The sequence below is a fragment of the Brienomyrus brachyistius genome, chromosome 7 (assembly GCF_023856365.1).
Source record: "Brienomyrus brachyistius isolate T26 chromosome 7, BBRACH_0.4, whole genome shotgun sequence".
In the NCBI taxonomy this organism is placed as follows: Eukaryota; Metazoa; Chordata; class Actinopteri; order Osteoglossiformes; family Mormyridae; genus Brienomyrus; species Brienomyrus brachyistius.
The window spans coordinates 6565388-6590773 of record NC_064539.1 but is presented as its reverse complement, the minus strand read 5'-3'; the positions used below and the strand labels follow the sequence as shown (position 1 = coordinate 6590773).

Here is a 25386-nt window from a genome sequence, read left to right as displayed (position 1 = left end):
TCGCCTTTTTTTTCCATTTCAGTCACGGGCTTTTATAAAATTGAGTTTCTCCTTGCGGGGACAGAAAGAATGCCCTCCACGATGTAATATATACACCCCCCCCCCCCCCCCCCCACACACACACACACACACACACACACACACACAGGCGCGCATCAACTGGAAAATGCGAACGGGTACGTGGCCCATCATGGCTGTCTATACAAAATAGGATTGATCGATACCTAACGTTTATACACTCTGCACTGAACATATTTTACAAACCCTTTAAAACACTCTACAAACATTTCAAGCTTTTCAGGCTAAGAATAAGACCGTAAGAGGTCAGAGTGTATTTCAGAATATCTGTTTGTCATTTTAGTCACCGATCTCTTCGCAAACACCATGACATGACCTCTGCCTGTGCAGTAACACGCATCAATCAATCGAATGGCGAGGCATTGCAGCATTATCTTTCTTCCGACGATGGGTCATTGCAGCGTCTTTAGTGCTCCTTTAACGCATAAGTATGTAAGCACGCAAACTTGTATCTTTCCCATTCCTGAACCTTCACGAAGCTGATTCAGAAATACTCCAAATAAGTGAGGCATGCCAGGGCCGATATAAACCAAAATGCGAGTACATGGGGCAAAGAAGCGGAAACACTGTTTATGAAAAGCTTTCTGGCCACTAATGCACCACACCATGTACGTGAACGAGAGCAATGCGAACGAGTGTAATACGAAAGAGTGTAATGCGAACGAGTGTAATGCGAAAGAGCCGTCCGGCCGCCTTGCGTAGTATTACTAACCTGCCAATCAAACTATAACCAATCAATGAGCCGCCAGCTGTCTTTTTCCATTTACTTTAAAGCCTCATCGGGTTAAGTCGCCAGCTATCTGAATGGACCTGTCTACATCGAACATGCATTTTAAATAACACAGATTATATGATGTAATTTAAATATGCAATGGGGAAAATAAACACTACGGAGAGCTACACTAACGCAACAAAACGATGCGACTTAATTTGTGAACGGTCAGATAAAAAAGGCAGGAGAGAAGCCGCGTTTCCTACAGCCAGGGTGCTGCCTGCAGCCCAGCCTCCCTTTTCCAGTCCCTCTCACCTCAAGAAGCCTTTCATTCCAACCGGATCCCGTTTCAAAATTAGCACCATGTGGGCAGTCTGAGTCAAGTCAAATATCCTACTGCAGGATGATTTCGGTTTTCCGCTAGCCAGCCCGAAATCACAGCCGTTTGCTGGCACGGCCGGAGCGCCCATCCTGAGGCACTTACGCATTTTCATAACTGTATGTTTTCATAGACGCTCCCTTACCGCTGCGCTCAGTGGGGTCGTTCGGGTTTAGGTGCCGGGACACTACATCCTCTGCCGCTCTCAGGACTATACTGATAATCTAAAAACAATAAAATCATCTCTGGAAGTGATTAACTGCAGTGTCGGTTCCCAAATCACAAAAAAACTTTTCTTTTTGTATATCATCTAAACTCTTGATAAATAATAAACATACACACTTTTTTTCTTGTCCACACATAAATTTTGGGGATGCAAATCAAACCCACAACCCTAGAGGGTCCTGTGAAGAGTCACTGTGTTACACTGATCTATTCAAGGTCCCCCACCCCTCCATATTTTGCTGCTCGCTGTATTTTGCGATTGATATCATTATTGGGTGAAAAGATGAAACCTATGAGTCATTTGGATAAATGAAAATGTGCACTGGGTTCACAGGAAGTGATTTGGGAATTCAAGTCATGTCAAATTATATGTAATTAAACACTAATAACTAATAAGTAGTAAGTACTGTAAAATGAATAGTCACGGTAAATTCTTTAGAAAAGATATATAAATCAACAATAATGAGAAATTCGTATTCATCCAGACCAGCTCAACTGAATTTAATTATCGATCACTTTCTGCACAAAACGAATAACACGAAATCTTGAGAAGCTGCCTATCGCTCGAGGACCTTTACTTTTTTTTTTTTTTTCCCTGCCCATCTGCGTTTCTTTTCTGGTGCAGAGATTAAAAACATTTTTAAAATGGCCGGCGTATCTTTGATTAGTCACAGTTACTTTGGAGAAATACGCCACACGGCCCTGATCGGTGCCTTGCCGCCGTGGCCGGTGCTGGCCGAACACGAGCGGCTGAGCTGAGGACAGGTCTGGATTTCATCCATAGCGGAGAATGCCGGCATCCCTCTCTGACTGACCCGGAGGCTGCCGACTCCCACGCGTTAGCCGTGACAGTCACGAATCCAGCCTCCTGCTCACGGCCCTGGGGAAGCCTGATAAAAATCTCGCATTTTCAAACCGGTTAATATCAGCTTTTAATCAAGTTGATTGTTATGTTTTTGGTACAGATTCAGGTATCCTAGTGCAGCTGAACTAACTTACTAGTGATAGGTGGGGTCTCCCTTATGTTTACCTGAGCCAATCACTGAGCATCTTTACTATCCAGATGACCCCGTGCCCTAATGTACTTTGCTGGGCAGAAATTAGGTAGCTTCGTGTTAATGTCCCACCCCACAATGCTACAATACAGGGATGCCAACTCTCACACATCTGGCGTGACACTCACACTTTTTGACTGTTGTACTCACGCAAGAAATATTAGGGCAAATCTATATTATGCCATTAAAAGCCTTCAGAAACCTTGGGATAGTTTGCGAACCCTACAGACTATTTACAAGGTAATTAAACAGTTACATGTGCATGTGTGTGCAGACTTGTCCCGAACTGAAAATCTCATGCCAGCTGATCAAAGTTGACAACCTTGACAATTATAATAACAATGAAAATACACTGTTTGTATTAATTGATAAATGGATTTCTTAAAGGTCTGTTTGGCTGAGCAAAAAATTGTTAAAAAGAAATAGTGAGAAATTGATGCTTCTAGGTGTTTTACTGATTCAATTTGGGTTAAGCTGCCTACATATAGATACAACAAAAAGGACTCTGAACCAACAGCCTTCTGGATACTAGTTCTTTACCTGAAATAATACATTGCCTTGACCTGTCTGCATTACAAATTAGCCTCTATACACCTCATGGAAAGAATCCCAGGTCAAGCTAAAAGCATTTGCTAAAAATGTGACTATTGACTGAAATATTTAATAAGTTCACTCCAGTTCTGGCCATCCAGGTTAAAAATCCTGGGAATAACTTTGGTGATAACATGGTCAAAAACTGGATTTTCACTCAGGTCCCAAACTCAGTGGGAGGATTAGGAACCTGTTTTCTCATTTAGGCGAGAATGAAGTCCACAGTTCCTGCTCCTTGTACATTTTCTTATGAAGTCAGCTAGACAGACAGGAAAGGATTTGTTGGATCTTTAGGAAGGGTGACTGACCTCGGTCCCAGCTCATCCTCACTCCGCCACACAAAGTCCCCGAACTTCTCATAGTGCGAGTTGTAGTGGTGCTGGACACGGTAAAGCATTGGCGGTGAGATCTCCATCAGTGTGTTGTAGGCTGTCTGCTGCTCCTTGCCGCTCGTGTAGCCATTGTACAGGTTGTACACTTTGTCAGCAATCTCTGTTGGACAGAGGTCAAAGGTCATCCATGGCATATTGACCTCTGTGTGCATTCAGGGCAGTTTTCTGATTAAAGGCAAGTCATAAAGTTTTTGGCTTAAATTGCAGCACCGGCCTTTCTTCCGTATAACTGAATATTAATAATAACAAAAGCATGCATAAAATTATGCTACTGGTATTAATTACCAATGTGATTATAACACAGATATATTCAGGCAATGCAGTGAAGCAGAAATATGTGAAGTGAGTGTAAATTTTGTGCCAGCAAGTGTGTCTCAACAAGAAGTGTTGAGATGCAACCTAAGCTCAGTGGAGGGAGGGGAGGGGGTGTGAGCAGAGAAATGGAGAGGGTCGCTGGTGGTTCCCGTACCTTCTGCTGTGCTGTCGTCCACCACGGAGCACGAAGTCCTGACTGACACATAGCTGGACTCGGAGCGTCCCCCACGACTGTCCAAGGCGTACAGCGTGAACCTAGAACCAAGCGGACCAGACATATGACCTCGACGCAACGAACCGCTGCTTACCGGATAAAAAAAAAACATATCCGAAGCATGATAAGGTGGGGGGACTCATCCTTCGGGTACAAATGTGACATTTTCCAGACTAATCATTGCGGCGTCCCATGCGTGATTTCTACAACCCCCTATAAATGGCCGGGAAACTCCTGCTGCGCAGATCTCCATAGCTCTCATCGAGTCCGGTGCCAATTCTGTTACTTACCTAAATTGTCTTGGAACGTGATACAGAAAAGGCAATAGTTTATACTGCCTGTAATGACAGTGTTACACCCCGACAAATACAAAACATATTCTACCTCCACGTGGCCCCCTAGGGATCCCCCCTCCCGGTAAGTCCTAGTCATAACAGAACAAAGACACCCCCTTGTCTACACGACTAAAGGCTTCTTGGAAGTTATATAACTAGCGTGCGGGAGAGGAAACAGCTCTCCTGAAACAATTTGCCCACTTTGGGGTGGATTTTTTCCCAGACATCTAGCCTTTAATTGTGATCCTCTGGAGACGTCTGAGGTGTGCAGCGGAGGGTAGCGGTGGGGCAGCTTTCAAACTACCAAGTTGGCCCGCGGCTCTCACATCCCAAACACAGTTTAGTGAGGACGGCGGTTTTCTGCAGCTTGTTACAATGCATACAGCTCTGAGCATGTGTAATCAAGGTATCAAAACCGGGGGAAGGCTAGCTGTAAAATGTGGGTGAGCCAAGCATCATGCCACATTCCTCTAAAATTACGGACCACGGGACTAAACGAATTTACAGCCTAAACGTAAAATGAATACTATTTTCCATTTGATTAACTTTTACTTTAATTGTAAATACATTGTCAACAGACTTAAAATTACTGTCATTACTGATGTTACTATTATTGTAATTACATCCAATTTCCTCTATAAAGTAAGCATCATTACTTGTTATATTTATATAAATCAGTGCCACATTTTCCATATTTTTTTAACTGAAGGGGACTCTTTGAAAGGATTTCCCTCTGCAATGTGTAACAGGGAAAGGGAAGCTCAGGAAAAAGCAGGCTTTTGTACAAGGTATGCTGAAAAGGCCTAATCCATTCAAGCTAGTGTGAAGGAAACAGGGCACTTTCCGTACGCGAAATTCCCAAACAGTGGAGGTGTGTTCCGCGCAATTTCATATGCAAATAGCCGGCTTGATTTTCAACATGGTTTGTTGCGAAACGAAAAACGGTGGACTGTAAATATCGCAAAACCCACTATAAATACATTTAATTGTTGAGGAACTGGCCTGCCGCGCCTCGTGACAATTTGGGTTTGGCCCCACCGCTGGGAAAGAAATATAGCGTTTCAGCTCGTAATTAAATGCTGCGTTGACTCAACCTGGAGCCAAAAATTCTACTAATGATGTGGAAACAGCGTTTCTGGGAGATACACCGAAACAATGAAATTAATTGGATAGGATATTGAGAGCAATAATAATATTTTTGTTGCTGTATTACAGGCCCACAACATGCTTCACTTGTAGCTATTAGTATGGTAAAACAGTACTTACTGTCTGATACCGGAGAATTTTAATAAATAAACTGGGATAATCACACATAATGATATACTTCTCAGATGGATGGGATGTACCCCTAGTATTGATTCACTATAACCAGTGGGATAAAAGGGTAATTGCTCGATAATCATCTGTACACTGTACAACATGCTTTATCTTTGCCAGGTATTTGTAAATGTTCTTAAATATTCAGCTAAAAGCTTCAACTTTCTGTTCAAGCTTGAAACATGATCAGTAAGAGTTTCTCTATTATGTGTGGAGAATGTGACTTGCGACTAATCGTACGTACGGCCGTCACCTACTGGCTGTAAGAATTTATTTGAGATCGGTTGCTAGGTCTGATGTCAGCCGCTCAATAACGCAATAACATGGCTGCCCACGATGCCACACCAACGTCGCCGTGTCCGTCAGCATTGTTTACCACATTCAGTGTTTGGGTGTCGGCGTATGTATACAAACAAAGGTGTCTACAGTGTTTATTTCAGTGTTTGTTTGATAATGTAGCATTGCTTTGTATATGGTATAATGTTTGACCAAATTGATTTATAACCTTGTTCCTGTTCCTTAAACCTTTCACACTCGTACTGTTGGTTATATTAAATCCGAATTACTCGTCTCAAAGTTCAACTATGCCTTGATATGCCACAATAACATTAGTATCACTAAAGGTGAACTGGTACCCATGTAAACAAACAGTGACCAAGAGAGCCTAACAATCTGGGTGTTATGGAAGCATAGCCAAGAATGTTGGACTGCCTTGAGTCGTAAGTATCACTACTTTGCTTTTTTTAATCATACTACCATAACACTAAAGGACCACCCAGACACCATCTCTCCCTTTAGCTATCGACTCGTCCTTCTGGCCAATAGACAATAGCACATCGCGCAGTGTTAGCAGCTAATTTCTCCGGCGGGTGGCGGTGGTCGTGGTTGTGGGGGGGAGCTGCCAAGACCAACAGCGAACTCCCCGCGGATACCCCAGTCCGCCACCGTCCAATAAACGGTGGCGGCAGTCGCTGGGGTGGGAGCGGGGTGATCGGCTTTTACGCTTCCATAAAGAAAACAATAAGGCTATACTGTGCCCTACTACTGGCTACATTCAAAATAAACATGGCGTGCTGAGAAAGAACAGAGCGAACCAGGCCTGAGGGTCTGGGGTGCGTCTGCAGCACGTTTGTCCAATACCAGCACATAATTCAATCTACTGTAAATAGCCTCCTCTTAATGTTCTAAACACTGCACCTCGTCCAATTATTCAACGGCGACCTCATGCACACTCACAAATAATACATGTGGCCTTCACTCGGTTTTACTGCACGAGAAAAAAAAAATAAAAAACCACAGATGTCTGTGGTGGGATCCAGATTCTGCGTGTTTAAAATTAGTACCGGGATAAAATAAATAAATAACGACACAAGACGTACAAATTGCACATTTACTTTCACCCCCCTAGAAAAAAAAAATGACATTCAAGCAAGCATAATTAAATAGCTGACTCTGTCGTTGCTAGTCTTGCAAACCACATTTTATACCGCTGACCGATTGTTTTGTTTGTATTTTGACTTGTTTGTACGTTGTTAACATTTTTTCGTTAGATCGTGTTTTGCGTCGAGGGGGATCGCTGGTATGCCCCAAAAACCTCATAAAAGGCAATGAAAGAATTCGATTTCACTGCAAAGCCGGTGCCAAATCTGTGCTTATTGTAACAATGTACCATGTATGCAATTGTTTGAATTAAGTGGTTGGGTTATGGTCCAGTGAATTTAATGGTTTTGTTTTTATCGGCGACTTTGGCCAGTTTCGTTGGGGTTCGGAGATGTCTTGTCAACTTGTTGCTCTGCTTTTAAAAGAGCCTGGCATGATAAAAGGCACTTTTCTAAACATATTCATTTCACCGACATTATGTCTAAATCCCACTCTTATGAAAATCCTTTCCAAACCAAAATGGTTGTTACAGATTTTCTCCTACAATCCAGGAAACATCTTGGACAATAGCTGCCGCTCGTTCTGATGTAAGACTAGACCACAGGAGATGCGTTTCAGGGAGATACACCAACCTCACTGCTTGGAGTACAAAGGTCATTCATGCTTCTTGCCGAGTTTAATCAAAATTTTCCTAATCAGCTACCTAGAGACAATGTTGAACTGGATCAGACAGACAGACAGGTATACAGGCAGATAGATAGATTAGATAGATAGATAGATAGATAGATAGATAGATAGATAGATAGATAGATAGATAGATAGATAGATAGATAGATAGATAGATAGATAGATAGATAGATAGATAGATAGATAGATAGATAGATAGATAGATAGATAGATAGATAGATAGGAGAACTCTATTGTGCAGTGTGGATACACTGTAAATGTTACACATTCAACAAATATTTGGCATTAGTAAGCATCTCCCCAAGGACAGTAATGGCAGGTCACTTATGGCTTTGTCAGAGAAAATGTACAAACAGGATAACATTGTTCTTCATTTTTGTAACTGTTCCCCAGTTTACTGTGTTGCATTTATTTTTAAATATATAAAAATGGATGGGGGTTATTGCGTGCCGTTCTGTGAATGAAAAAAAAAATTGCACATGGTCCAAAGAATTGCAAAAGTTGCAATGAATTTAGTAAGTGATCTTTAAAAAATCATACAGAAACATGCACACATATATAAAAACTGCTACTCAATTCAGTTTAAAAATACTTGGCTCTACAAAGCAAAACATTTTTTACACTAGCTAAATTTTTGTGAATCTGCTTTTCCCACAGGCTGAGTCTTACTCCATGTGAGCCAAACTTTATCTGCTGGGCCAGTTTGGGGCCAGTTTGGGGCACTGGTGTCAGATCCAGATCATAGACATGCCACAGTCTCCCCATGAGGAGATATGGTAAGTCTCTGGAATTGCAGCAAAATTCTAGCTTAACAATTAAGTATATAACCATAAGTCATTCCGTAGAAGGCGGAAATAAAATGATTAAATGCAATTAAATTACTTTAAGTATAAATAGTTACCCCATTATTTACCATAAATGTAATTAATTGGCAGTATAAATCTATCTCACCTCCAAAATTCACTGAGATGACGTCAAGACAACGGAAAGGACAGGAGGAGTCCGAGCATGAAGACGCAAGCCTGAGGAGCCGAGCGGGAAAACATCCACAGGAGTGACAGAGAAAAATGGGTGGTGATCGCTAACATCGTGTGGTCAGGGGGTGGGGCACGTGCAGTGTGTGGTCTGCGGAAAAATGAGACTCCCTCTTGCTTCCTACTAATTGTTCGGATGACTCAAAAGTGGCAAATATCGTCGCCGGCGCTTTCTCCTCCATCTGTCAATGCCTGCTGCTGCGGTGTCCTGCTGGAGGTGGAAAGTCCAAGTCCAGAAAGTACAGATCCAGACCAAGATTTTGTTTCAACCAACCAGTTGAGTATAAAGAGTCGCAGATTACTCAACTGATTGGTTGGAACAAAATCTTGGTCTGGATTTGTACTTTCTGGACCTGAACATTCCACCTCTGCATATAACCAACTGGACATTTGCTTGGGAGACACCAAGTCCCCGCTTGGGCGTCTGCGCATCCTCCGGCTCCATACTTGCAGTAAAAAGGTAAGTCCCTAACCCACTCCCTGGGACCAAACATCATGTGCCCTCCTGCTCCCTATCTACGTTCTGGGTGAGCCCATTGCTCGGAAATTATACATTCTTAGCTCATCCCAGGAAGGACATCTGCTGGAGTTGCCATTATGGTCGGCGGTGGCCGCAGAGGAAGCAGTCTGCGGATCAGTGGTTGAAACCAAAATTATTAATGGGGATTTTTTTTGGCTGTGTGGTTTGATATGCAAATTGAACTCAACTGACCCAAGGCTTCGCGATGACTACAGCTAACAATAGAAGAGCGTATGGTGTGTCCGCTCCGATCTCCAAAAGAGCTTTTCAGACCATTCCAGTGGTGTCATAGCACTGTTTCTTTCTGAATTTCAGCTTCGGTTGCTGAATGCGGTATACCAGACAGAATTTAAAAGGAGTTGATTGAGTAAATCTCCTGTACTTAGAGGGGTCTTACGTCCGCCCCTCCCAGTTCACTCTCGCTTGGCCGGAGATCCAGTCTCTGCAGCCCAAGACACTTCTTTAGCTACAATATAAACAACAGTAAGCTTGTGACTTCACTCGTCGTCCACTAACTCAAACAACTGACATCTTCCGCTTGACACTTAAGGGGAATTCGTCCAGGAGAGATCCTTCTGGAACTGCTAAGGGGTGACTTGGCCGGCCTCCCCGATTGTCTTGAAGTGTCCCGGTGGACTCAGGAGAGGGCCGCGCTCTTGCCAGAACGTCCCCGCCGACACCGGCCCCCTGTGACCACCGCATGCATCAACGATGAGCGCTCGACATGAGCGGCAGAGAACAAGAGCCAAGCTCTTCGTACGATCCCAACACTTGGAATAAGACACGAGGAGAAGAAAAAGACTAGTTTACGAGCACATATGAAGAGATTTATATAAACCTCCATGTTCATATTTAGCGTCTCGCTAAATCACGCCGTGCGCTGAAGCACAAGGTTTGCATATATTGTGCATATAGGATTGGATAAAACAAAAGTTAAAAATTTGAAAAAAAACAATGCTACATTGGTCAACAGAATGAAAACAATTGCTGCCAGAGAGCTGGTAATCAAAGCAATGCTCTTTGGCCAGTTCACCCGAAGCTACAGGAGAAAGCGAACATCCGGCCTGTTATGGGGGCAGCCGTAACATTTCTGACCGTGGGAGTTTTACGACGGCGAGCTTTTTTTCTGTCAGCATGATGCTATAAAATGGAAACCCAGCCAGCCCGAGCACAAAGGAATTGCTTTGATCAGACTATAAGAATAGACCCTTGAGTTCTTTGAAAAGCGGCAAAGCGACATCACACGAGGATGGCTGCCATTTCGATATACAACGTTGTATTTGGTACGAGTGGCATGCTTCGATGGGGCAGCCATAGAGAAGCTGCGTGTCAGTATCTATCTGGGCTGCTTTAATCCCCCCATGTATATAGTGTATTGTGTAAACGTGTACATATGGGTGCAAAAAGGAAAGTGAGGTTCATTTGGTTTCCTCTACAGACAAGTAATTCAGACTTTTTGGCACAATTACCTCCTTGGCTGGCCAAAAAAACAGCCCCCTCCAAAATCTTAGATGACAAACATGTAAAGTAAAACGCTTTCTTCAAAGATGGCATGTCTGCAAGTGGTGGAAAGATGAGGGGTTAAATAGCTTTGTTGGGGGGAGGAGGGTTGATGCGGTGACACCCATGATAATTAACGGCAGATCTATTTCTATCCTGCTCGGAAAGACTCCAGTGTTACCCTGGGACCACCTCTAGGGGGCATCGTGGCTGGCCCGTCACGTAAAACACTACTCCTTAACGCTCCAGTACTGTCATCAATCACACTCTTTGAATTTAATAAACAGCTCTCTAACATCAAATAAATGTTCAGCAAACAAAAACTGGAAGAGACCGAAGAAAGGAATCATATTTTAATTTTACTGGATCCTGCACAAAGAGGAGAGATAGACTCAGTATATAACATCAGATGGAAGGAGTACCGGGGAATCTGCCCTCGAACCATGGGCCGGTTTCCCCTTACGTTTGAGGACAGCACGTGCCCCAGGTGATTCTTTTGCCACTTTTCGTCCGCTCCAACATCGGAGGGCCCGGAGCGGAGCGGAACCGGGTCCTTCACTGTGACCCATGGCCCCAGTTCCCCCAAAAACATCCGCTGTGCTTCCCAGACGTAAGGAAGCTGCTACTAATTGAGAAGAGATGTTATTGTTCTGGACAAACGTGGTCACACGCCCAAGACCCCCCCGCCCCCCCCCCAACCCCCTCACCCCCGGGAGGAGAATGTCACATCTGGAACCTCTCACTGCGGTTCAATGGTAAGAAAACAACGTTTGATATCAAGACAGCTTTTGAAATAATATGTCCGCCCACTCAGCAGCAAAACGCCACTTTCACTGACCGCGCCGGCGGCCGAGATGAATGCTGAAGCTGGCATTTACGTGGGGTGGCTTCACAAAAAGCGAGGGTCCTCCCACAACAACTAGCAGTCTGCCTATCCTGACCTGTCTGCTGTACCTGTTCTATCCCCAAACCTCGCCTACATCCACCTGCTCACAGCCAAACTTTCCTCAATACTTTACAATTAGTAATACTGCTCATTGACCCACCATGATGTTTAGTCTCTCTGTCCTCAGTATCATAATTGGTGTTGGAATCTGTAGCACGCAATCGGAAACAAATTAACTCTCATAATAAACTCTGGCTATATAACACTAGCTTAACAACACCACGTGGCATGTAATGCTACAATTGTACGTGAGATTCTTAATAAATGTCATAAATTACATAACTGCAGTCTTTCGAAAAAGACTAGCAGTTGTAGCACCTCTGTTCTCCGTTATTTATCGAAGCAATATCATTACACTGTAGAAAAATGTATTGTTGAAAATTAGAATAGGCAGTTATTTGAACAGAAACCTTTCCTCTCGTTTAAGTTTCAAAATGCAACAAAACCAGATACAAAGGGTTGTGTGGGGGGGTTTCTGTTGATATCCACCCATCCATCCATTTTCCAAACCGCTTATCCTACTGGGTCGCGGGGGGTCCGGAGCCTATCCCGGAAGCAATGGGCACGAGGCTGGGAACAACCCAGGATGGGGGGCCAGCCCATCGCAGGGCACACTCACACACCATTTCTGTTGATATCTTTACCCTAAATTATTTTTATAATCAAAGTGGTAAAAGGCAACAACCAGTGACCTTGCCAACTTTCAGAGACACGCCAAAGTAGAACCCCACCCCATTTGGAGAGGCCCTGTTCATCTCGTCCTCTACAGTGAACCCGCTGGCCAGGGAATCTACCCAGGACATTACTGCCACTGCTGTGCCGCTGTGCCAGACATTCTAACTGGAAGCACGCGCTCTCGAGACAAGTTTGTCTTGTGAGGCGGCACCGTTTGACACCAAAGAAGCAGCTTCTACTTTGGGACGTCTTTCCCACGTTCAAGGTGGTGGCGCCAACATGTGAAAATGTGCATTCTGCACCTGGCTAACATAAGATGCCACAGGGACCTTCTTCCATCCCCGCCGTGCACCCTAACCCTAACCCTAACCCTAACCTGTCTGACACTAGGTTTCATTTACATTTCATTTATTTAGCAGGTGCTGGTATTTGACCACCATATATATCTGAGAAGGCAGAGTCAGACAGTCCCTGAAGCAACTGAGGATTAAGGGCCATGTGTAGGTGACAAATAGCAAGATCGCCCTGCCAACTCAGATCACAGACAGAGCGTCTGAACTTGTTGAGCCATCACCTCCAGGGATGTAGTGTAATGTGCGGACTGCACAAATAAGCACACAATTCTTGAAAAATTGTCACAGTAAAAAGTGAAGAATTACCCCTCTCCTGTAATTACCAAGACAGATGATGTTCTACAGTGGGACAAAAGCTAGCCATTATGCGGTAGCCTGCATATTCCTGTAATGCCACTGACCTGGATGACTTGTGCCTTCTCCCAGTTCAATTAGTCTCGTTTTCTCAAGCCAGTACTCCATACTACAGAAGAAAATTGTGAAGACATGGACAGTGCAGGGCGTAGGAAGAGGAGGACATGTGTTTTTTTGGCAGACGACAAGGGAATGAGAGAGAAGACGCCTTGCTGGACGTGGACATGGGTTCTCATCCCAAAATAAGCCCTGCTAAGCATGGTGGTTGACAGGTTTAGTCGGTAAACTATCCAGCTTCCTAAATAGGGTAAATATCAACTGCATGCTATGTACACAGCTGTAAATGAAATCGTTTGATAAGCTACAAGATTCAAAATGATCTGGCCCATTCAATGCTAAGCATGCCGGTGCATATTTAACTGGTGTTCCAGTGGCTAAATTAATGCACCCGCATGGAAAACATGCGATGCTAAAAAAAAAAACCCACAAGGCTACTTTGGGGAACTGAAAATTGATAAAGTCTGTTCTATGTTTGCTTTCAAAAGAGCGACAGATGTAAGCAAAGTTTACAGCTTTTTATGTCTGCTCAGAAAAGGAGAGAAGCTTGACTGATTCTGTACAATCGAGCCCTATATGATTTATTGAAAAAATGGACTGGATGAAGTGCTCTTCACAATCATATGGAGAGAAGAACGACAACATAACAAGGTTAGGAGGTGATTGTCCGGGTTTGGGGACGTCTGTAATGTCTGCAGCCAACGGAACAAACCACATTTTGAAGCCTCCTGTGATCATTCAGACACATGCATTTTGGTGCCTTTGTGGTCAAGACCAGCATGGCAACGGTTTGGGAATAGTGCCAAAGACCGAGGGAACTGTAAGCCGCAACCTGGTCTGGGGATCAAGGCTGTATTATTAAAAATAACGCGATGTGAGATTCCACAATATGATGATGTGAGAGTCCACAATAGTTAGCAGAGAAAATAGTAAATTTTATAAAAACATTGTTGGAAGAGGAGTGGTAGAGGTGTGATGTACAGGAGATGTACAAAGCACAGGGGTATTATTAGGAGAAGATTTGCAAAGGCACAGTAAGTCATTTCCACACATGAACGAAAAAGAGAGACGTACTGTAAACCTCTTGCTTGCGGTTTTCTTGTTGTGCGTACGCGAGCAGAACGAGGAATCCCGCAGGGATCCCCGACGTGTTAAAACAAACTTGACGCGTCGGCCAAGGAAGGTTGTGTCACTCGAGGAAAATTAGATTATGACATTCCCTTTGACGGGTAGCAGTGACCAGAAACACGTGGAGAAGACGTGCAATGCATCGGTTCCACCGAGAAGGTCTGAAAGTGGTCATCAGGGGACTTCAGGGGATGGATTCTGCATGTGTAAATCACGTACTGTGGCTTGCAATATGCGTGGCGAACATGCGACACCTCCTGTGGAGAACAATGTGCTTCCCATCACCGTTAGCGCCATGGTGACAAACCCGGAGCCCTTGGCTACCTCGGAAGGCCGACTTCCCGTAGGGATACTGAATTCATGGTAACTCAACTAGCATGTTTTAGATTTGCGTCGTTTTCCTGGGAATCCAGGCCTGTTAGGCTCCTTTATATCATTGCGTAACGCATTATCCAAGACATGTGTGTTACCACGCTCTCTACCAAGGGGGGTTCTTCAAGGAGCACAGACATTCCTCCATGGCCCTGCAGCTTAATCATGGAAAACACACGGCACCTCTAGGACCGAGGAGTACCTGGAGAGATGTCCATAGCTTTAACTTCCATCAGAACTGGCACAAAACTGAAGCACTTGTGTGGAAGAATGGTTATGTCCCTGAATACCAACTCTAGACCCTTGTTGACCTTATGATATATGATCCAGATGTTCTCCTGATTATCCGGAGGGGGGGGGGGGGGCAGCAAACCCCTTTCTAAGTTATATTCTATCAGTGTCAGTTCACCGAGTCTACATCCTAATAGTGTCCTGTCGACTGTGGCGGGATTTAACGGAGCCGACTCTCATGCGTTTATGCAAAAATATTTGACTTTTATGAAGGATTTTGTGCGTGATAAACTGGGCTTGGAAGAAGCCCAAGTCCTTAATGCATTCAGACCACATAGACGGCTTCTTACCTGGAGCATAAAAGAAGATTTATGGAGGTACTAACTTGCCAGTCAGAAAAAAAAGTAGGGAAGCAGAGATAAGAAAAAAAAACTCTCAATGACGATCTTCCTTTGTAAAAAAGAGGTGTCACTATCCCTAAAATCAGCAAAACAGTGCATAATAGTTTCTTGACAAGTTTTCCTTTGTTTCGTTCTATTAAAACAATGCTGATCCTTATAGTGAACCTAAAAACAGGCTTGCTGAGTATACTAAAATCAAGATAATCACCATCCACACAAGGCAATTTCAGCATCTGGGGCAGTAATGAACCCCATCTTTCAGTGGTGGGCCTCTCCCTTCACAACGTTATTTTCTCTTCATTCTGATCTGCCAAATCTAATCCGTCAGGCTATTTTGCTTTCATTAGCGTGCTATTTTTCTAACTTTCCAAGCAGGACCAAGGTGAACACTTCACAAAAATACTGAGGGGTTACTGGTTACTGAAACCCATAAATGCGGTTCAACATTTGAAATGAAAGAATGAAATTATTATCATTTGTATTATAGCAAGTACTTAAATTTGAACAACATCCCCTTACCAACCTTCCCCTGACCTTCTTGCACTAGATCAGTGGTTTAATATTTGGACCCACATGTTTCCTGGGCATTAAGTCATAGCCAAAATTTTTCAAATTTTGACCCAAATTTATTTGAAAAAATATAAAATGGTACAGTAATAGTAATTAGAAGCTAATGCACTAACAGTAGCCACAATGCCTTCATGCATTGTTAAAAAAAACAAACAAAAGAAGTAGACATTGATAAAAAAAAACAAAAAACTAAATATTCTTTTTTTGACCACACACTTGGCATATTGAATGAAAATGGACACAACAGTTGAGTAACAGTGCCCCTAGTGGACGGATGCGTGGATTCTTACTTATAGAGGCTGTCCGGCTCTAGGCACTTGAAGACCAAGGTATACAGGGCCGTATGGGGGTGCTCGCTGCTACGTTTCCCCACCACCACACACGAAGACCCCAGGCCAGAAAGAAGGTCGTCCACAAGGCTTAACACTTCCCCTGGACAAACAGAGAGAGGAACATACAGACAAAAACACACCATTACCCTTCCTATACAGGGACAGATGCTCTTGTTTTTCACATGAGACCAGCCGGTGGGGATTGCAGTGTTGATTCGAGTGTAAAGGTTCAAATCCCAAGCGGAACTCGTAACGAACCAACACAGTAACACCTAGGCCACCGGCTTGGACACACTTCTATATTCCTATGTGGATTTTTTTTTTCTTTCCGAAAGTCAACATAATATTTGCAGGACCGGGTTCAAGTAAGCAGCTTATTCAAATCCCTAAAGGAAGCAAAACCTTTACGTGAGGCACCAAAGGCAAAATGCTGCAGGAAATGTGAGACTGCGTTTGACTGAAGCTTAATCTTAAATTGGATTTAAAAAGATAACAACATGTAAGTGGATAACTGACAATACTGACCCAGTTATGCTTCTGTTTATCACTTCTGTTGGGATCTAGTCGAGTTATGGAGGTCAACAAAGCTAAAATTGTTTTTTTTAATACCCATGAGAGGTTTTCAGTTTCGTTTCAGATCCAAATAAAGCACAGAAAGATATGTTAATTATTTAGCATATTTGCTCTAAATCAATTTGAGGAAATATTCCCAGTAATAGGTTAGTTCAATAGTTGCATCTGTAACGTAACATACTTTAAATATACCTTTGTAATATGATGGATTCTTACAAAAGAATTTTAAATAAGAAGCAATGAAAGTGGAATACTATATAAAAAAAAATAATCAAAACATAGACTTAATGCTTTTTCAAATCTGCAATTTTAAAAAACATCTCTGGAGTTTGTTAAGTTACACCATATAATTACAAAATGTGCATGAATCAGCAAACATTCTCTCTGCATTTGGCAAAATGGTCTGACGCTGGACACCGTCGGTCACAAAAGCCGATGATGGCACTAGGTTGACACGGACAGGTACAGAACGGTGCCCAGCCCTCGATGGTCACGGGAAGGGGGGATGTGAAACAAATGAAAAGAGGCGGAGAGAGCTGTCAGAGCAGTTTAAAGTATTATGGTTTTTGGAAACAGAACTATTTCTGGGAGACAGAGAACAGAACCTAAGCGTCAGCTTACGACATATAAACACGTGAAACTCGTCTACTTCAAGTGCTGTTGGAAGGAGTGGGAAGGACGTGCATGAGACGGCAAGACAAACAACTGTAGCAAAAAAAGGATTTGACTGTTTCCTAGAAAGAGGTTTCAGTATAAAAAAAAGGCTCCAACGTGCGTTCCAGTTTGTCTTAATGGCAAGGTGTACACACACACACACACACACACACACACACACACACACATAGATAGACAGATAGACAGTCAGATAGATAGATAGATATAGTTTGATTATTTACTTTAGCTCAAGATGTCCTCATAGACCCTGGTCTCTCCCAGTGGGTCAACTGATACATGAAACACATTTCGGGTGACGGGGCAGGGACAGGATGGCTCACACTGAGACTAAAGGCTTGGACACGGGCCTCACCCATGAGCGCTGGCTGTATTCAGTCTCATCATTTAGCACACAAGGTCAATAGCAGCACGATGGACACAGCAGGGCTGCTAACCTTGGTTACCTTTCATTTTTATTGAGTTTAGCGACTGTAGCGACATTAGCGCGATGAGGTGAATAAATAGCAGAGCGTTAGCACTTTACACAAGAAAATATTATGGCACTAAGATGGCTTTTTACGCTACTACTACTGCCACTAATTTTTGAGCCACTAAAAGTCTTTCTCCTGAACCACTACGCTACCTCTATACCTTAAGCCTTTAATAATCTCCCTCTGTGCCTTTGACGTAGCAGTCCATCTCCATTCCTCTCCCGCCAAAATCTTCGTACTTAAGCTTCTTATTCAGATTAACTTTATGTCGGTTTCTATTGTAACCAGGAAAACATAGAGGAGACAACACTTACGCGTTGCTAGGTTTCTGTCTGTGACTACGGGTAGCATTCTCCTGGGGCAATTGCCAGAAGCATTAATAAACTGTCCGTCTCGACGGCAAACGTTTACGACAGAAAGGCCACAGACAAGAAAACTGATTATTGAAAACGCACATTAGTGTCCATTAGTATTATCGAGGCTACCCAAGGCTGTTTATTAACACGTATCCCGAATTAAAGCCTTTCGCACTTTGACGCAGTGAAACAATGAATCCGCTGTTTTAAGCCGCAATATTTTATTTATTGCTAAAAGGTTATGTTTGCACGTCTGCAATTGTTCAGGGGGATAATTTATCGGGGCGGCCTTGTTATAGAAATGGTCGTATTTTCTTAGTGGCGCATTGTGTCTTTGATCTCCTCAGGCATCGCTGTCCTGTCTGAGAGCCGCGGGCAGGAGTTCTGTAAACATCCACATTATGATTTCACCGTATGTGTGGCCTTGGCCCGCGTCCTGCGGGGATCTGGAGAATTTATGGGGCAGATCTACAGCTCCTCGTAAGGGCCCCTGTGTTTTAATTGGTCCACCCCTGTGACTTTTTTCACTTTGGAACACCGCCACTTGTTTACGCCAGCTGACGCCCGGCTGCCGCATGGCGTCCGCTCCAGAGCAGCAAGGGGATGCCTTTGCGCTGGCACGAGAACGCCGTCATTTCGCACCTTGGGAAGGCGTGTGCCAGGCCATCGTGTGCACCCTCTATTTTAGTTAGGTGGGTGCCACATGTATCATTCTGGCAAGGCGGCATCGGCCTGAGGTTTCCGCTCCCTGTGGCGGAAACCGAGCCGAGGTCCGGAAAGTCGACCGCAATCTGCTCACCGGCGCGGAGTGCAGAGACCTGTCTGACACGGAGCAACAAAGATTTCAAATTAGAAGCATTTCTGGCAGAGGTACAAGAACGACTAGAATCCACGATGGGTCTCCTCTGCTTCAGTGAGGCAGAAAGAGACAAGAGGAGTGGGGAGGCTGATGGTAACGGGGGCGGGTTGGGGGGGGGTCGGCTTTTCAATTTTAAGGTTACGTTTTTGGAGCATGGTGCAGATAGGAATAACATCTTTGCGTGTTTTGACAATCAGAATAAATCAAAAGTGCGATGAGGGGATTTCTCGGGGACATGTTGGGGCTGGTGGCTTGGTGGGCCTCGATGCAAACTGCGGAAAAAAAGGGAAAAGGGGTGGGAAAAAGTACCCCAACCCAAACGAAAAAGCGGAGAAGAACCATATGTTAGAGGAGACCTTTTTCCTCCAAAATAGCCACCCCTGGTGAGTTTAGAATCCACTGTCAGGTCAACGGGGGATGTGCAGTGGTGATGAGTGGCGATCTCAAAGTGAATCTGTTACACGCCTGAGAGGACACTACGATTCGAACATATTACTTATACCAGCGTAAGGACGTACGACGACAGGCATGCAGAACAGCATCGTAATCCTCAGGCATCCTTACCCCTGTGTCAGATATTCACGTGTGTTCATTTAAAAAGAAACAAGCCTTAATTAAATCATTAGCTATTACAGGTTCAAAATGTCAACACCTTGTAGTGACATTATACGGCCGGACAGTTAACCGCACTCAATATATACGCAAGCATATGCGGTAACATACAGTACGTGTATGAAGGCACATAACCGCGGTGTGACTCGGGGTGCACGTTAAGGCTGGCAGTCATGGGATCCAGCTGCCCCCCCCCCCTCCCACAGCAGGACAGATGTTGCTCTGAGGCACCGTCACCTCGTCTCACCCCACTAGGTAATACTTCCACTGTGCCAAGGGCCGCCGTGAACCCGCTGTATGGGAAAATATCTCACCCCCGACAGCTCCAGGCCAGATGCCCCTTCTCACTTCTGAGGGGCCTCACGCCTGTGGGATAGGGGGTGGAGCCCAGGGCCTGGGGAGTCTGGCGGGGATCCACTCCATCCAGGACCCCCCCCCCCTCATTTAAACCTTGCTAGTTTTATAAAACCTATTAAGCCCCTTCTTAATGCCCATTAAAAAATTAAATGCACTGCTTTGTCAAAAAACAGGAAAAGACAGAAGCTTCCAGTCATTAAAAATGTGGGTGGGGCTTCTTTAAGAGGCACCCCAAGCGATATGAAAATGCATTAACCGATATTTTGTGAGTTCAGTTCTCACCCTCCGTTTTCCTAATAAGAAAAACATTGATGCGTGTGTCAGTAGTGATAAGTGGATATTAGAGTTAATAAACGCGGCGAATCAGCATTTGAAGCTTTACGCTTTTGGCATAAATATGGTGAGGTGGTCTGGTCCAGTTCTTTGGTTCAGTTTAATTACCCAGCATTCCTCTATCTGCATGGTTCAACTTATAAATGATTCATGAGCGACCCTTGAAGAGAAGCACAGATCGCATACATGTGTTAAGTAGCGTGAACGATAGGGGCACACTGGCGGATGGACACGCCTCAGTGAGGCTCCGTCCGCGCGAGACGCCTCCGCGCCCCCAGTGCCACAGCATCTCTTCCCCGCGGCTCCGGGCTTTCAGGTAACCGCGACCTCCCCCACCCTCGGGGTCAAGCCCAGGGTGAGATTCGTCTGCTGTACCCACCTCTGCCCCCCCTCCCCAGACAGACCGTCAATATGAGCAAAACAACACACAGATGGTGGGAATTATGGAGGAATTCTGTTGCAACATGTTGAGTGATCGAGTGTTTTACTTGCAGATTAAAACCGGATGGCAAACATCAGGTGACTTCTCTATCTGGGGGTACAGAGGGGGAAATACCAGTCAGACATATACAGTAGGGGCAAGCTGGAATCCATTTGTGTCAGTTGTTTATCCTTTATCACATGTGTGGTCGTCCTGTTTCCAAGGCGAAGGGCCCACGGACATCACGGTCGTGCGTGTTGTGGTGATTTGATTAGGACAGATTGGTAACAACAACTGGTCTACCTTCCAAACGGGTCTTAAATACAAGCCAGTTTAATAACCCACGAAGCTCACCTGTCGTTGCTCTTAAAAAACAGCAGAACCACACGCATATGGAGAAAAAAAAAATTCCCAAGAAGAAGAAGTAGAATTTGATATAATATGGCAAATAATCTGTAGCCATTTAGCCAATACCAGGTTAAACAGTTGCATAGTTGCTTCAGCAATCAGTAGTAATCAAAGTGGACTGCTCTAAAAATCAAAATGGGCGATATGCCTTCTGGCAAATCAGGATAAATAATTCATTTTCCCTTTGCTTGACTAGTTTTGGCCAGCGATACTTGATTTACCTGCAAATTGATTTTGCATATGAAAGACTAATACTGTACCGAGCTGATAATTCTACTACGGAATTTAGTGAAGGACAAATATTAGACTAGAAGTTTGGGCTTAATTGCTTATGCCTGTATTAATCTGTCTTATAGTCTCAAGTTGGCCATTGTCAAAAACTGATATCATGGAAAGATAACCATGGTATCAGGACCAGCAGGTGACAAGTCTGAACTCCTGGTAAGGTTCTGGTTGCCCAACACACACAGGGAAGATCTGCAGAAAACCGACATTTAGGTGCCCATACAAACTCAAACACAATGTTTTTACCACCTTTCCTGTTCCACAGAAATACATATTGAGCCTGTGTTTCATGGCAAAACCAAGCTTTTTACAGAATGCCAAGTGAAACGCACTTCATTTTATTATATATTTTTTTATGTTTTACAACATGTGTGGCGGTCAGGAATACAGACCCCGTACCCGGCTGTGACTCCTCAGCTGAAAAATGTCTTTAAAGTGTCAGTGCGTCCGCCCTGGTGTCACAGGTGACAGACTGTTATAGCTACATTTTATTAACAGATTTTAGGTAAACGTGCCGGCCTGGAATGTAAACCACGCGCATTTTGAACCAGCCTGTAATCGCGAACTGTTTACATTTTAATCATGAGATCAGGTGGTATATAAAGCAGGGAGACACTCTCACACTCAGCTCTCCAGATCAACACAGCTGTTACTCTGTCATTTCTCTGCTCCTCCAATCAGCCGCGCCAAGCTACCAGGATATTCGTCCCTTTTTTCCCTTCAATCCCACATTCTCAAATATCCCCGAGCATCGCTGTTGAAGAACAAATGAGAAAAGCATCCCAGCACTGGGATGTAAATTGGACTGAAACTCGATGTCATGTTTGGGGACAACCAATCCTATCAGGCAGGCTCAAATCCCATACAGGCGACCAGCAGATGTGATCAAACCCGGAGACACTTTCTAAGTTCCAAGTTCCCAAACCGACAAATTTCACAGGACTGCAGGTCGTTACGAAAAACGACCTTGTGAGCAACACGTTTCGACGTCATGATCCCCATGGCGCTTGCACCCCTTCCATTGCTAGAATTAAGGGCGCGAGCTGAGGGTGCACAGGCGAGTTACGTGTGGGCGCCCCCTCTTGGACAGAGGCGGGCTTGCACTTTGCACGTGCTAAAAAGGACTTGAGGGCGATTTATTTTGTCGGCTTGGCCTTGCAGTTGTTTGCTGCCACGCTCGGCGCCTGGCACACACACGTACTCTGTCCTCACTTGACACCCACACCAGCGATGCTGGGATGGCTTTCCCCCTCAAATCACGCCGCACTGTCCTTTCCCCCTGGGGGGGGGGTGGGGTGGAGGGGAGTGGGTCTGGATTTACAGCAAGACATCTGTGTTAGGCATTACGCCTCCCCCCCCCCCCCCACACAATTGGCGGTCCGAGTTTGCCTCAGGTAATAAAGCTGGGGAAGCATAACAGGACAGAAACAGAAGGCCAGAGTTAAATTTATGTAGAGAAAGGTCTGGTTCTGGTGAATCCCAGAGGTTCTGGCCCAAAACGTCGGTGAGTAAACGATGCTGGCAGACGGCCACGAGGACTCCTCGGAATGCCGCAGGTGCTGAGGTCACCGGATCGAGACGCTTCCCGCCCGGCCACCCGCTGCAACTTAATTACAGGCAGGGATAACAAGACATCACACAAAGTCAGGCCGAGTCGATCAAATCCGATCAGATCGATGACTTCGGCTGTAAATCGTGGCACCTTAGAAAACTTCCAAGGGTTAGCAAACGCTGGCAGTCTCTGTTATTGGGCCCTAAACAGGAAATACAATGTGATGGCAGGTTAAGGCAGATCATGGGAGCAAAAATGCCAGGTTTCACGATGTAAGAATATCAAAATAAGAGTATTCATGTACGTATTTCTGTACATTTACGACAATCTTTACGTGTGATGTCATGAACCCACCCAGTGTATTTCATGCTAGACAGATCATTAAAAATTAACATGAGAACCAAAAACTTGTTTTTGAGAACCAAAAACCGTTGAGAATGGCGACTGGCTGCTTTTCCTCTTCAGTCCTAATGTTGTTGGTTTTTCTGTATAAAACCCAATCAATTTTGTCCAATTTCCATTTGCTTGTCCATATTATTTATCACAAGTCTGATTTCATCGTTTTATATACAAGTTCTGTATATGTTTCTTGGTTCAAAATACATTTCTGCATAGTGAAGCTCAGGGGGAAGTGTACTGCTGATGAGATTTTGATTGGATTGTAATTACCAGGCTTTTCACTGGTTACAGTCAACATAACCACTAATGACAAGCATGGATGACAGTCTTTACTTTGGAGATTTTCTAATTATATTTACAGCAGAAATGCTATACTGTCCGTGTACAGTTCATACGTGGAGCCACACAGATCATAATGATAAAATATAAGATGCTAAACAATCCGGAAATGAACGAGAACAGACCCAAAACAAATGCCAGAGATGATGATGATAATTAATGGTGCTTTCCTCACCGTATTTCAACTCAAGTTTAGCCCAGACATCCAACTTACAACAGCCGCTCATACCGTGAAAATCAATATTTTCGTGATGTCAGAAAATCAATCTTCTGTTTGGCAATTTAGATTTCGTTATCCCCCTGGGTTCCCTCCGGAAAGCCTACCCTCGACGTGTTTGTGACAACTTTCTTGCAAAACTCGCAATATGAATAACATCCGACGGACTGAGCGACTGACGATTTAAACAACTGAGCCACTTTAAAACAAACCCCAGTGAAGAAGGACAAGAGCATCTCAACAACTTCCATTCCACTAGTAGCACGGCTATTTGAAGGCTGTGTCAGGTTATGGACCAAGCTCAGCAGATGGATCGATCGATCGATCGATCTATCTATCTATCTATCTATCTATCTATCTATCTATCTATCTATCTATCTATCTATCTATCTATCTATCTATCTGTCTATCTGTCTGTCTGTCTGTCTGTCTGTCTTGCTTTCTTTCTTTCTTACTTTCTGTCTGTCTATATGCCTGTCTGTCTATCTATCTGTCTGTCTGTGTGTGTGTCTGTCTGTCTGTGTGTGTGTGTGTGTGTGTGTGTGTTTGTGTGTGTGTGTGCCATCACCCCAAAAGAGTTCGGACCAGCTTTGTATCACACCTTTATAGTACACTGTGGGTACCATTGCTCCCTTGCACCTCCAGGCTTGAGTGTGTAACTTCTGCCTCTGCTGTCTATATAGATTTCATATTTCCTCCATTTCATATGTGTTCCCCACAGGTACAAGACATGCAGTTAGCCTAACTGGTGACTTTAGATTGCCCGTAATGTGCGGTTTTGTGTGTGGATGTGCCCTGTCACAGACTTGCATCCCATCCAGGCTTTATTGCTGCCTGGGATGGGTTACAGGATAGGCCATATCATCCTGTACAGGATAAGTGGTTGGAAGATGGATGAATGTGTGTGTGTGAGCAACAGAAAGTGAGAAATGTTTTAAAGTGCATAGAGATGACAAGAAAAATAAGGGGTCTGAGTTTTTAAGACAGGGAAGAGCAGGGAGGTGAAACGTGGCCAAGGTACAGCCCCTGCTGATATTAGAAATACTTTCTCAGAAATTCATGATGGGATTTGTAGCAGAAGATATTTTAAAGGCAAAGTCTGACATAGTTATTAGCCCGATTAAGCTGGAATACTGACATGTAAGAATTAGCTGGGATTTGGGTCTTCCTCACTGCACTTTCTTACTGTTTCGTTCTGTTCGCACAACGCAGTCTTGTGTTCAATCACTCGTTCCCTCTCTTTTCCAAACACTCACTTCAATACAACTGTTTCTTATGCCTTTCTTGGCCCGAGTTTTCACTTGGATTGCTTCGGTTCCTTTTTTTTTTTTTTTGTTTGTTGGTTTCTTTCTTTTCTGGACGACCTCTTATGCGTTG

The 25386-nt window shown here is 44.1% G+C and overlaps 1 protein-coding gene across 3 annotated transcripts in view; it reads right to left on the bottom strand.

Annotated features, from left to right (window-relative positions):
- Positions 1 to 25386, bottom strand: part of LOC125746383 (astrotactin-2-like) — a 297596-nt gene that overhangs the window by 6578 nt on the left and 265632 nt on the right. For all 3 annotated transcript variants that reach the window (XM_049020314.1, XM_049020311.1, XM_049020312.1), the window contains exons 20-22: positions 16112 to 16253; positions 3902 to 4002; positions 3349 to 3532 (exon numbers count right to left, since the gene is read on the bottom strand). In XM_049020314.1, the coding sequence (XP_048876271.1) occupies positions 3349 to 3532; positions 3902 to 4002; positions 16112 to 16253 (427 nt within the window). The remainder of the gene's footprint in view (positions 1 to 3348; positions 3533 to 3901; positions 4003 to 16111; positions 16254 to 25386) is intronic.